Source organism: Neopelma chrysocephalum, unplaced genomic scaffold, assembly GCF_003984885.1.
Source record: "Neopelma chrysocephalum unplaced genomic scaffold, ASM398488v2 Primary Assembly neopelma1_44, whole genome shotgun sequence".
In the NCBI taxonomy this organism is placed as follows: Eukaryota; Metazoa; Chordata; class Aves; order Passeriformes; family Pipridae; genus Neopelma; species Neopelma chrysocephalum.
The window spans coordinates 16,016,119-16,030,558 of record NW_020897703.1 but is presented as its reverse complement, the minus strand read 5'-3'; the positions used below and the strand labels follow the sequence as shown (position 1 = coordinate 16,030,558).

The window sequence follows — 14,440 nt, the reverse complement described above, 5'->3', positions numbered from 1 at the left end:
CATTCCGTATGAGACAAGATCATAATCCCCTCTAATAAAAATTATTTCTCTAAAAAGGTGTTTTATATAGATTAAACAAATTGAGTGCGAATTTCTGCACATATGACTGTATTGCCTACACATACAATGCTGAAAGACTAAGCACTGCAAATTAAGGACATTTCTCTTCATAGAAATCTGACAGGTGGATAATAGACAACGTGAGCAGAAAGTAAGTGTAAGACTTGCATGATCTATAAAAAGTCTTTACTGAATATTTACACAGGATTTTCATTTTAACTATTACATTTTCATTAAAAATGTAAATTTCAATAATGCACATATCTGTTTTTTCAAGATTAAAAAAAATAAAGCATGACTTTATTATATGTAGCAAAAATGCCCCCATAACTTAGTGTTCTACTAACACCTGTAGAATAAACATTACACTGTAATTATGAAGTAATGGTTTACACAAACTGAAATCCAGCATCTTAACAATGTATCTCCCCTAGATAAGACAGGTTGTTAATTTGAATGCAATTTCAAATAAACAAAACAAAATACTGAGATATATGCTTTAAAACAATTTTATAATGCTGATAACACTCTTATGATGTCACTTTACATAACACACATAGGAGTAGAATTCTTTCCTAAACGAGAAAAAATACAATTTCTTTCAGGGTTGCAGACTTCTCCTGAAAATAATCCAGCTCTCTAATATAATTAAAATCATCCTATTCACAATACTTTTGTGCTGATATGGTCTCTGTCACTGCAGCATTTAATTCATTGCTTCCGAAGTCTGATTAAACAAAAGTCCATGAGTCATAAAAAAAACTCATTCAGGTTCTTAGTGATGCACGGGCCTTGTCAAGTATTTCCTTTCTGATCTTTGGATAGTTTGGATGTGCTCCAAGGACCTGTCAAAAGACAAAAAACCCCAAAAGTTCTGTGTCTAAAAGGAAAGAACTCTGTATTTGGTAATAACCCTCATCACTGAGCTTACACGTTCTAAAACTAAAATAACAACATGACCAGTTTTAGAATGCACCAATATTTCATTGTGGCTAGAGACCACATACAAAGGTCAAAACCAGGTCTATCAGAGTCACCTTGCTTCCGTTTCCACTGTCCTGTCACCTTGGTGTGAAAGACACAGGTCAAAGGCTTAAGCCTCTGGGTGTCTTAGAACATATCAGAACAGGGACCTCTGGAGACATTTCTGAGGTTTTAAATATACTTTCTCTGCAATGATATGTTTTCACATATCATTTCACATACTTTCTCTGACTTTATGTTTTCACTCCCTCTAGGCTCTTTCTTACTATATTATATCTACTTCATCTTCTTCCTTTCAATTCCCTCTTCTTTCTTATCCTCCCATTCAATTTGTCCTTTCTAGTTATCTTGATTTCCCCAAAAAGAACAAATGTGATTTATTTTATTATTAATACAAATAATTATTCATTCATAATGTTCACTCTACTTCTTTAATAGTAGCCCTTCCTCTTACTCTACATCTGCTCTACTTATGTTTGGACTATACAAAGGTAAATACTTAAGTTACTTTCCAACAGTTTCTTCTGATGCCAACATTTGACTAAACTGCTTGAGCTGTACTTCTGTAGGGATTGACCAAGTTGCAACCACATGGCCAAAAGAACGTGGTGCCATTTGAATATCCTTTCACATATGACACTTTTCTCTCTTATCTATCTGGTGGCCATGTTGCTCAGGATAGAGCCAATTATGTAGAGGATATTTAATTTAATAAAACTTATTAAATAGGGTATCTTTTTGACATTGAGCTATGTATTTTAGAAATTTAAACTGAACAAAAAACCAAAGATCACTATGTAAAAGAATGCGGCTAGAGAAGACAGACTATTAAGTACATATGCAAATTCTACCTTATGACAAACATGGATTGCATCAACATATCTCTTCCCTTTCAGGTAATTAAAAGCCAGCTTGTATCCTGTAATTAAAGGTGGGGGGAGAGAGGAGCAGGGGGAGAGAAAGGCAACAGTTTCAGTTTCTGTATAGAGTAACAAAAACATCACATTTGAATTCATTTTGGTCATCATGTGTTTCTAAAGTTAGTATGTTTGGTTTCTAGCGTTCTCTCATATAAGCCTGGTAGTGATCAAAATTTCTACTGAAAGTCAATTCAAGTAGTAAATAAAAGTCCTTTACACACTGATAGCTCTGTCTGAATCAAAAGGAGTCATTATTCTGGAGAGCATGTGCTACTACAGAGAATAACATAATGGTTGTCCTCTTTCAATTACTGTGGTACCCCACAGAGTTTCTCACTGTGACCTACAATACACTGTCCCTCTGTAAAGGTAATTCTGTTACTAAAGGACAAAAGGAAAAAGAATCAGGATAACAAACTAGGGACTTAAACACTATTCTGTTCCACTGTCAGCAGACCACTGATATAAAAAGTCACATGGAGTAGCTAAGTTGCATAGCAACCTGCCAGGCTGATACTTTCAACTAAGAGGTAAAGCTCAAGTTTATCAGCCTGGACAAAGACCAGGCCTGAGGAAAAAAAGCCCCACATTATAAGCATGCAATTTCCAAAATCTGAAATTTTAGATCTTTCATTTATGAACTTATCCTCATTAGTAAGTAAGTACTCAAGAAATGACAACTTTTTACTATTAAAACTTCATTCTAATACATTTTATTTGATCAACAACTGCAATGTTTTAGCCTACACATTCATGGCTCAGTCTACAGAAACATCTAGTAAAAATAAGGGCACAAAAAAGGACCACAGATTAAAGACTGGAAGTAGTATGCATTTCTGAGGGGCAATAAACATATCCCAAAATCTGGAACAGAATTTGTGTCAACTACCTGCCTTGGGACCCATGGACAGGCTATAGGTGTTGAGTAAGAAAAGGACATTTTATCTTATGTATCCATTTCATAAAGGGTTTCCTACATTTAAGCAGTCTAAATATGTGGCAGTTTAGTGCAAACTTCAATGTACCATACAAACTGGAACTTGACTAATGTCCCAAGTTTTCAGTTGGCCATCTTTTTTAAAACAGATATATTTAAAGACACTTAAAATAATTTATTTTTTAAATCCTTACTCATGTATATAAAACCTGATCCATATAAACAGATAATCTGTCTGATTATCAAAATGAAATAATCAAATCAATGACCTGCCACCATCATATATGTATTATATCTTATAAAAGATTCTCTCATATAAACAGTACATAGCAGATTACTAAAAACACATTATTAAAAATTAATGCTGTACTTATAGAGAAGTTCACAAATAGCAAACTAAAACTGTTTCAGATCAAACCTTGTACTAAAACAGAAAGCAGAATCTTCTGAAGCATCATAAAGCTACTACCTCTTGCCATGGAAGCTTTCCAAGTGACTGTTCAGTACACCTTTTAACATTTGTGGCTTTTATGTGAGGAAAAGCAGTGATACTCTATTTCTATGGAAAATTAAAAGCAGTCTTTCCAGTACGGGCTAGTTGTTTCATTCCTACTGTAGTACCCAAAATCATACTTATAGGTTATATATACACATACCTACTATTGGGTTTGTTTGGTTTCCATATTTCCAGGCCATCTCATAATTTATTGCTGCATCCTTATATGCTTGTTCCTTTTCCATTATATATCCCATGTATTCATAAGCCTTGCAGCATGACTGCAAAACATAAATATTCATTCAAGATTTTACTTAGGTAAGCTTATATATAATAATACCAACAGGTTAATTGCTAAAATACTTCAAATCTGTACAACTGGAAAGCACAAGTGATACTTGTTCTAACTTTGATGACACGACAGTCTTGATTTAAAGTATCTGTAAGACAAATGAGTTATATGGAATTCTGCATTACTCTGGGTCAAGTACAGAGTTCATCACAGAGGCCACTGGAATTACTCCTTCAAAAATAGATACCTCTCTCAGTTAATAACTCTACAGCAGCTGCATTTCAAGTCTATCTGGAAGGTGCTGTACCTTCTACAAATATTGTTTTCTTATTTTTTTCTTAAAAAGGTATTTTCATAGCTTTATTTTTGAAAACACTTTTACATTATAATTTCCCACTTTAAGCTTAAAAGCAGACACAGATAACCTGAAGAGAAAAATCAATCATTAAGTATTTTATTTTTTATAACTCCAAGTAGCAAGTCACAAGCATCTGAAAAAGAAGTTCCAAAAAACTATTAAGCAGCAGTTGAAAATATTAGTGTCACTTATGTTAACTCCATAATAAAGGTTAGTATGAAAGATACAGTAATTCATACAGAAATCTTAATTTTAGTACATGAAGAAGGGAAAAAATTTACAAAAGCCCTAACTACTGCATGCCCTTACCATGAATAGTTTATATTATGCTGCCAATAGGTCGAATATTTTCAAGAGACAAATACAGCTTTTATGAAACTAGGCACCTTTTTTACATATGCAACACAAAAAAAATGCTGATATATAAATTACATTCCCTCTTTAACTTCACTATTGCCAATTGGGCTTCTGAAATCTACTGATAAAAAACTTTCAAACCACAGCAAACTGGCATCAATATGGGAATACCTGGAAGTTGAAGATAAAAATATACTACCCCTCTCCTTTGCGATAAACAAAACAAAAAGTTCAAAATCAAGAGTAATCAGTAAAGAAACCCCAATTTCATAGAAACAGTCTGCTCACTGGGATCTTACTAACCAATCCTAAGTCTTTTAAAACCACATCAAATCCATATTAAAAGACACTAGGCTTTTAAGAAACTTTCACTCGACATATTTACCTAAATTGTGTGTGTGTGTACATATATATATATAAAATAAAATTCAATTTTGACTCTTAAAAATAATGCTAAAAACTAATGAATTACAATTAAGTGTTTTCTCAATCTAATCAAGTCTTCCAAAATGGAGAATACCATACAAAATATTGTCTTGTGAATTGACAAGATACTTTAAGATCTAAAATATTCAACATCTATTTGTATAATGCAATTCCTGCTCTGTAGTTTTGCACGCAAGCGGGAGAAAAGTCACGACCCTGTTTTGCAAGGAACCAGAGATACACTTCAGATTTGCCCTCCTCCCTGCTGTAAGCAGAGCCTGTTTATCCAAGTCCCTCATGGGTCTCAAACGTTTAAGAAGAAAACAAATTACTTGGTGGGCTATGCTTTTATGCATGGGAATTTCTGCAACAAAGTGTTGTTTGTGGTATATACCTGCTCAACAGACCATCCGTTTCAAGATATGTCTTATTTTGGGAGATACGACTTGTGTTTATCCTCCAGCTTATACGCATTTTGCAACTTGCCTTGGCCATCTGGACAAGTGTGTAACTGACCTTAAGACAGAATTTTTTCTTAACAAAATTTAAACTCTTTTTTTGTAAAAATCAAACTGAGTACATCCTATTTTAAGAGGCATCTCTGCAGAAGTACACGATACCATTATACTAAGAACTGTTGTAGCTGCCTCTTAATTTTATATTTAGAAATAAAAAGAGTTCAAAAAACATCTGTCTCTCAAAGCGGTTTCAGAAAGATGACCGGTATAGAAGGTAAGGCTCATTATTCAAATAATTAATAAAAAAAGAAATATACAGCATCAGGTCTTTTTCTAAACCAAAGCTGTGCTCTATAAACAGTATCCTGCATGTGCAGCATAGGATCTATGGAAGACCAGTCTACCAACTGAACTGCCTCATATGAAGGAAAGTGAAGCGTACAGATAGAAAATCATGATCAGCAAAAATGGACAAAATGAAAAATAAGCACAAGAGTGAAGATCTGTGTTTGTTCCCATAGTCAAAGTAGGGTGTTGTGCAGTTTGCCTGCTCAGAAACCCTGAGGTAAACTGTCTCCAGACAATCTACCAGACAGTATCACCACAGAAGAGGATTAATACTAGCATTAAAAAAAATACTCCTAGACTGTAGCAGGCTTATGAACATAAATGTTTAAAAACATAAAGATGAAGATTAGATCTCAATAAATGGAGCAAGTCTTCAGAAGTTATATGCCTACACCTTTCTTCATCAGTTTTGTGAGACTCAGTAAAATGCATTTCTGACATTCCATAACATGTCAAGCTTTCAGTGTCCGCACAGCTAAAACTTGCATAAGTTACTACAAAAAAGACTAAGCAGCATTCACAGATTTGTTTACTACCCTCCAGTGTGAAGTCACTGGTTTCCTGCCTTGTTTTGGTCTACTTGTCCTTACTAAGCGAAATACCAGGCAATTGAACAAAGAAATACATTTCAAAATTCTGTTTCAGAGAAAAACAAAACATTTAGATTAGTTCAAATAGACGGTTAGTTTCAATGTGCATTCACTTACCCTGTTATGACGAAGGCACCGTTTTAATAATTCACCTGCCATATCATATTTTGCAGATTGAATATATATATCTGCAAGCAGAAGCCAACTCTTTTCAAACTCCTCTGCATCAATGAGATTCCAGTTCATTTTTGAAATCCGTTTTAACTGATTTCTGGCTCGTGGAGTCTGTTTCAAGATCATGTAGGCCGTGGCCATTCCCAAAAGTGCTGGTATATGATCCTTCTGCAGTAATAAGTATAGTGACTGCTTGGCGCTGGTTTATTTTGCTTTCAACATTTATTTTTTTTTTAAAGAAAGACTTTTACCACGTATCTGAAAACTTAACTAAAAGCATAACCTCAGGAAATAAAGACAGAACATCTAATCTTACAAACATGTTTTCCACCTAGTGCTATAATTATTTCTGTAAGACTAATTATGATAAACACCAGGCTAAGGAAATGCTGAAAACATCCACAGGTATTTCATCTCATAAGAAAAGAAGTCTTATACCACTAAGAGCTATCCTTTTTATATAAAAATAAATACCTCAGATAGAAACTGAACTCATTTGAGGTTACAATACAAGTGGTATTTTCCACTTTTAGAAGTGCCTGTCAAATAAGGACACCGATTCCTATAATTAGGTGTACAGCTCCCAAAAATTTAAGTCTAAACTGTATGCATCCAAAAGCTGTGTATAAATAAAGAGGATTTTTAAAAGCCACCATTCTATGCAAGAGCCTCAAAAGCAAGCAGTAAAAGAAGTACAAGAGCAAGTGTAATTTTTAACATCCCACTTTTACTAGGAAAGGATGACAATGGGGCTCACATCCTGAAACTGGCTCCTAAATGCAGAGAGTAGTTCTATCAGCAGCTAGCTTAAAAGCTTCTTTCTCCCTCTCAGTGTTCTTGGCTCACTACCGGTATTCTGCCTCTACAACTCTTTGTAGGGTTGTGCTGTAAATATGTCTTAGTGTGTTAAAAAAAAAAATGACCCCACCAAAATCCCTTCTCTTCCACCTAACAATAAGCTCATCCCCCTTCTCCTTCAGTAGCCACACCTAGCATAGAGCAATAACCTCAGAAGTCTGAAGAGATTAAAGCTATAAATTTTATGCAACCCCAGAAGGAAATAACTAAATAAACTGGAGCATTCTTCCTTGCTGGAACTGTCACAATGTGAAAAACATTCCATATTCACAGGACCTCAGACCAACCCTGAGCAGGACTGAGAAGCCAGTACTGGAAGCAGAGGGACACCTTTGTGATTCTTAGAACTCCTTTACACATAAGAGCAGCATCAGTATATTCAGCTCAGACACAGTACAGTTTAGCACACAGTTAACAGGTAGTAGTAACTGAAGTATTTTGTGGCATTCTGATGCACTAAATGTGTCTACACCTGCTTCAATAAAATCTGTCGAAAGCTGCTGGTAACAGGAACATCCATTATTAATCCTAAAACTAATGACTACAAGTAGCTATAAAATATTGAAAATTTCCATTATAAGGATGAATTTTAAGGTGATGGATAATCTTGTCCTGGAGTCTAAATTCTGTCCAATTGCCATGAAGCACTGTATAGCCTTTATCATCAGACATGCTGCTGGCAAGCCTGGGAATTAAAAAACAAACCCAGCAACCAAATAGCCTATTCACATTTCAGAAACTGGCAATATTAGCATTTAGTTGTGTTCTAAATTTGCAATTCAACTGAAAACTTCTAAAATATATTGCTATTTCAGAAATTTTTTTTTAAATTTTATATAAAATATTCTTTAATAGGAAAAAAAATCCTTAGAACGAATAGCACTAACACATGCTCCTACTGCTGACTGTAAACTGTGAGACCAGTTTAAAAAATATCGTAAGTATGAAAGGGAAGACTGAGGAAATGAGGCAGGTTACTAACCTCATCCAGGACTATTTCAGTGAAAGTGTTCAGCGCTTGTTCAACGTTTGATTTTTGTTTGGTTGCCATGAGACAATAATTTTCCATGATTCGCAGTTGAATGTGACCCTGAATGGTTTGAGGCTTGAGCTCCTTCAGCAGGTTTCCTGCTGTTCTTACAGCCAACTGCACAGACTCCTGTTTCTCTGTTGAATTACTATTACCAGAAAGAAAGTGTTCATAAAAGCTTATTTTTTAATATACAACAAATTATTTACAAGTTAGAACTGATTCTATACTAAAGGCGTGCCATTTTGTAAAAAATGGCTCTGGTAAGTAGGCATTCTACACTGATTCTCTTGTGTAACAAAAGCAGTTCTAACCCAACAAGCTGTTTGTAAACTGCAAGTGACCAGGATTCCAGAGAAAATCTTCTACATTTTGTGCTTGAGACTCAATTATTACAGAATAGAATGGTCTCTTACAATAGCATAAAATAATCATAGCATTAGATGATCTCAATGTTCTAACAATTTAAATCAGGCACATTATCAAGGGGCAGCAGAGGAAAGGGATGACAGAAGAATCCAAGCATTATTCATTTCATTCACCTACCCTGTGTCAGCATCCAGATTTTCAAAGACTTCTCCACCCACCGTTTCATTATCTGGGTTCAAACAAATTTCAATCATGTTGTAGACTGCATTCTGTCCCCAGTCACTGTCCTTTCGAGCTTTATTAAAATGCCGTAGTGCATCATTTGGTTCCCCTATATACCTACACAGAGAATTAAAATATTTAAACCTGGCCAAGTAAAATTTGCTGTTCCAAATCCCAAGAAGAAACCCAAATATTTAAAAACAGACAAACCACTTACACTGATAATGCAAGGTTTGAACAGCACACATACTATTGCAAGGAACTTGTTTTTGCAAACTAAAAATAGTCTTCAAAATTCTAAAATGTGAAGATAAGTAGTATTACATCATTGAACCAGGAAGAATATCCTGAGATATTCAGAGAACCTGAGACCTTTCCTTAAAACCTAGCACCTTAAGTAATCAACATAGCACCTCTGAATTACAATGTATAACAAGAAAGATAATTTAAATACATATTACATAACCAAATAAACCTTATCTTAATTATAATTGCAAGTACCAAAGATACAGTCCTTTGCAGTAGTGAAATCCTGGTTCAAGTTTTGTTCTGGAAGAATGTTTTTCAGCCATTAAAAGAAATCTTGGGACTTCTTCTAGTTTTCCAGCTCTTCTTAACAGATCAATTAATCGTGAGAGGGTTGCATAGTTATCTAAATATACAAATAATTAGGACACTGTAATTATAGTTATTTGCTGTATGAATAGCTTAAGAAACGAAGAGCCTGCCTTAATTTTTTCACATACGGAAATAAAATATGATTTAATACATAAGGCATATTACATAGTAACAACAGACAAAAGAAACAAAACCATTTTTTGCACTCTTACAACTTCTTTCAAAGACCACTAGAAAGCTTTACATTCATTACAGTACAATTTTAAAATATTTTTAGTAGCTTTCTGTCTGGTCACAATTTGAAAATTGCTAAAAGAAACTTATTCCTGTCCAAGAAACGTTTCCTTTAATAATCTTGAAATAAAATGCTACCTTTGTACTCATGCACTTAATATCTTGAACACAAAAGAAAGTGCTTTATGGTTAATAAGTAAATAACACCCCAGCTGTATTTGGCTTAGGGTAAACTATGCACATTACATTGCAGCAAAGTAAATCATTGTATCTATGACAAATAATTTTCTCACATTCCCCTACAATATCTTTATAATTTGATATACAGTAATGGTCTTTGGCTCTAGTATTCATTACATTATAATTAACACCTATCCTTTCAATCAAGCAAATATTTTTTAGATATTTATTTCTCTCTCTTGTTAGAACTATATATCAGAAAGAATTAAAAATATCACTGCTAAATACTCACCTGGCTTGCGCTCTAGGAGCTGCTGGAAATGAAAAACCGCTTGTTCATAATCTTGTTTCCTGAACATGAGATCAGCCATCATCTACAACATTGAACAATTTTGAGAAAACAAACCAAGATATTATAAATTGTGAAAATATAAATATAAAATAAAAATTATAAATAATGAACTCTGGTTACATGAAGTGAGGAGCTAAAACTATAGTTTTAAAGTGCTGCAGGAATTGCACAAGAAGTAAACTGAATTGGACTTTTCATTACTCTCTGGAAAACAAACACTACATACACACACACAGGGTAATAACAAACAGACACAGGCTCATATCTCAATTTCTCATGGAAGGTGGAAATTAAAAGATAATTAAGCAATCTGCTGTAGCTTTCAAATATGTTTGTTTTCCCTTGCGTAGTTTCACTCCTAATTTTATTTCCCATAAATGCAGATTAAGCATATAGAAAAGCAAAGTTAGTTTAAAGTCAGGGGGAAAAAAAGAAGGCAGTCCACTTTAGCAGTGCAAGTAAAACAAATTATTTTATTTCTGCTTCTTTCCGCTGATAGGTAGCTAACACAGAGTAGATTTAATAGCATATATTGAGAGTGCTATTACTCCTGTTCATGCACCATACTAGGATAAATTTCAGATGTTAGACTGATATAAGAAAATGAATTATTCCCATCTTAAAATAATTTTGCTCCTAATCTGTCGAATCAGAAGTTGCTCAGTCTATTGAGACATCTTTTAAGCCAAGAAGTATACAAGCCCTGGACAGAAAACCTGCAGCTAGGATTAAAACCTGTTAAGCAGGAGTATGATTAACTAAGGTTGGATGAGGCTGTAAAACAACCTAAAGAACATAGTTCTTTTCTTCTGGAACTTTTTTAAAATACTTTTTTTAATATTACTGTGCTGGAAAAATAGCTTCTTCCCTGACCATTAGTCAACGGCTAATAGAACATCCATTTAGCCATACTTCAGCCAATCTTACTACTACTACTACTTTTTCCTCTACTTTTAAAGACACATTGTATTGAGATAGAACAAAGGCTATGATTGGTAGAAACTTCATACTGAAACATCATCCAGCATAAACAGAAAAGCATTTTGTTGTAATAGATTTTTCACACGTGTTATGAAATAACAAGCTGTAGGCTTTCTTAAAAGTAGTAATTTATGAATACAGCATATTACAGGCACACAAACTTCAAATACATGATTCAGGATTAGTATAATAGCACATACCATCGTTGCTGCTTCATTATCTTGGTCATTCTTCAGCAGTAAGGAACACTGATATTGACAGGCATCAAGATCATCTTGTGCAAGATATAAACGCGCAAGTTCCAACATTGCCTGCGTATTAAAATATTTAACCATATGTAATTCAAAGATGAAGAAAGTTGGTTGAGTTCTGTGAGTATCAACCTGATATTTTAGAGCTTCAGAGGAAAATTGTCTCTCTTCTAAAGACAGAGCCTTCTCTATTGTTGCCTGTGGGTTCTCGGTCAATTAGTTTAATTCATTTTCTTTCCCTCACCTTTAAAACAGAAAAAACTTTTCTTCTTCCAAGGGATATTCTGGAGGTACATTGAAAACAGAGCTGCTCAGATAGTATTGCTCTGAAGGCTACAGTATTTTGGTACGAATAATGGTCTTCGAAAAAAATGTAAGTGCAAGTAGTTTTAAATTCATTGAAAGAAACAAAAGCTCATTAACATTCACCAATTAGTTATGGAGTACAAGCAAGAAAGAGTTTTCTTATTTGCATTTCCAAACCTACCACATTAAGACTGTGTGTGGATCCATTTCTGAGAAGCAATCATAGAGCAAACATTAACAAACTGAAATGTACATAAGCAAGCATTCTTAAAGCTGAAGTCCCATCATAGACTATTCTGAATAAAATGCCACAAGAAAGTTTATAACACAAGTTAACACATATTTAATCAAGCTTTCATTGAAGCAAACAGAAGGTAAACTGATCACAAAGTAAAATTAGGAGCAGACAAACAGTAAGCAATGTCACTCCTGCTTAATTTTAAATGTGTTTTGTTTCCAAAAAAGAGGCATTTATAATTGTATCATAATTCTCTCTCTAGTTACACTTGTGAAAGGCACTCCTGAATCAGAATAGTGTTTTGAACATCCTGTTCAGGATATGCAGGCTACTTGCATAGTTTTTAACAACTGTTTTCTTCTTACTTCCTGTTATTTACGTATTTAAACACATACCATGTAATTCTGAAACAGAAAGGCAGGAGGGTAAGCATTGAAAGGATACAGAGAATGCATGCATGTAAGAACTTTAATTATGACAGCTTTTTTTAAGCCACTGTTCTTTTGTGCACAGCACAGTGGAATACCAAAAAACAGCCTTGTGGTCAAGGAACTCTTCCGGCCTTGAGTAGGTCAGAGAAAAAAGCCAGTTAAGCTGAACTTCTATACTACATTCTACTGACTGGAAGAGGTCTCTAAATTTTCATCTCCAACACAAACAACGATTCTGTGAAATGATGTGCTTGATGCAATCTGTGAGCCACTTCAAGTCTGCATCTGCACACTGCTTTGCCTCTTACCTGGTCAGTGAAGCAAAGGTAGGGTACTACCTACCAGATTTAACTATGTAAAACAAAACAACACAACACAAACCCCTTAAGACATGGACAGCAATCTCTCACATTTACCTGAATAATTTGTTTAATGCAATATTTCAAATGTATTTTGGGTTACTTTGGCTAAAATACAGGACATTTTGTTCTGATGAAACAAGGTACAAATAGCTTCAAAGGAATGTCCATTATTTCCATATATAATTTTAAGGAAAGTAAATTCTGAAGACATGAAGAAACAGGGGAATGTTTAAGAGCTCAAAATTATATTTTGTAATCTAAAATAATTCAATTCCAATCTTGTAGTAGCAATGTTTTTTAAAAATGAAGGGACGTAAACAAGTTCAAATCTACTGAAACTGTAAAAATAAATTGAGATAACTCCTTTATACTAATTATAACAAAGTATTTTGCTTTCAGTACTCTAAGCAGGCAACAAGTAATTAATTATAAATTCAGACTTGTATTTTCTAAGATGTCATTGTATTCTGTGTTGCTAGCAAAGAAGGATTGAAACAAAAATCTTCAGTAAGTGCATCTAACAGATATTCAGTACAAATGTCAGCAGCACGGCACATCTTGTAACAATGAGAATCTCTCAATAGCATGATTTTATCAAGAATTGAAGGGAAATGCTATGCTGGTAAAAGATTAAGGCTTTGATACTGATAACAAAAGCCATAGCTGTACCTGTACTATGACAGGCAGTCCCCTTGCTCTTAACAGTAGAATAGGGAAGTCACTATTTTAAGGATGTTTTTATTCCTCTCCTAATTAATTTCTCTTCTCCATCATCATTCTTATAAGATGTCTTGAGGAAAGCCTGTCTCAAATATGCTGAAGTTGTATCTTTAGGAAGGACCTAGATTCTTAAAACCACAACACGTGAGTTCAAGTATTAAAACTAGGTGATATGCTGATAATTTCGCAGCTGGTGAATGTGACAACTGTTCAATAAGAAGCAGTAAAATAAGAAGTCTTCACACACAACTAAATATATAACATAATTATGATAGAAAATAATGGAAAATGAACAAAAATTATATTTGTTTATTTTTAAGCTAAAAAAACTCCACTTTGAGTGGGTATAATGAGTTGACACTTATAATTACAGATTTCTTAGACTTCTGCTTCTACCTCTCATCTCCAAAGTCCAGGGCTGTGAAAGGAATAGAAGGAAGAGGAGGATAAAAATAAGCTCAAATTTACCTGTATTTATCAACTTGTGGGAAGGAGACAGCACAGAGGAGAAGCAGCAACGTTTTGTGACTAAAATCAGAATCCTACCAAGTTTAGATAAAAGTCTAAAACTGCTAAAGCTGACACAGAAAAGACAGAAATTGCCTGAACTAACCAAAATCACCAGAAGTTCATTCCAGAGGACAGGTAACAAGAAAGACTGAAATAATCTCCATTATTACCATACCTTACACACACTAAACCTGTACCTGAAGACAGACTCACTGTATGACCTAAAAGACACCTTGGAGTGCTCGTAGACCAACATTTGAGTCAGGAATTTGGGTAAGAGACAGAAATTACTAGTACATACGACTATTTTATCATGATAAGCAATGAAGGGCAGAAAGTTCAAGGCTCTACGTATATCATGAAGTAGAAATAATTGCA

At 34.2% G+C, this 14,440-nt stretch overlaps 1 protein-coding gene across 5 annotated transcripts in view; it reads right to left on the bottom strand.

Moving 5' to 3' along the window:
* Positions 1–250: 250 nt before the first annotated feature.
* TTC21B (tetratricopeptide repeat domain 21B) overlaps positions 251–14,440 on the bottom strand; it is a 35,319-nt gene continuing 21,129 nt past the window's right edge. For 4 of the 5 annotated variants that reach the window (XM_027678705.1, XM_027678708.1, XM_027678707.1 and 1 more), the window contains 9 exons: positions 11,445–11,555; positions 10,204–10,285; positions 9,381–9,531; positions 8,835–8,996; positions 8,241–8,436; positions 6,344–6,568; positions 3,558–3,678; positions 1,896–1,963; positions 251–905 (listed from right to left, as the gene is read on the bottom strand). In XM_027678705.1, the coding sequence (XP_027534506.1) occupies positions 828–905; positions 1,896–1,963; positions 3,558–3,678; positions 6,344–6,568; positions 8,241–8,436; positions 8,835–8,996; positions 9,381–9,531; positions 10,204–10,285; positions 11,445–11,555 (1,194 nt within the window). In that variant the 3' untranslated portion in view covers positions 251–827. Of the gene's footprint in view, positions 906–1,895; positions 1,964–3,557; positions 3,679–6,343; positions 6,569–7,125; positions 7,286–8,240; positions 8,437–8,834; positions 8,997–9,380; positions 9,532–10,203; positions 10,286–11,444; positions 11,556–14,440 lie in introns of those variants that run through there. The other variant, XR_003533533.1, reaches the window with a different exon arrangement.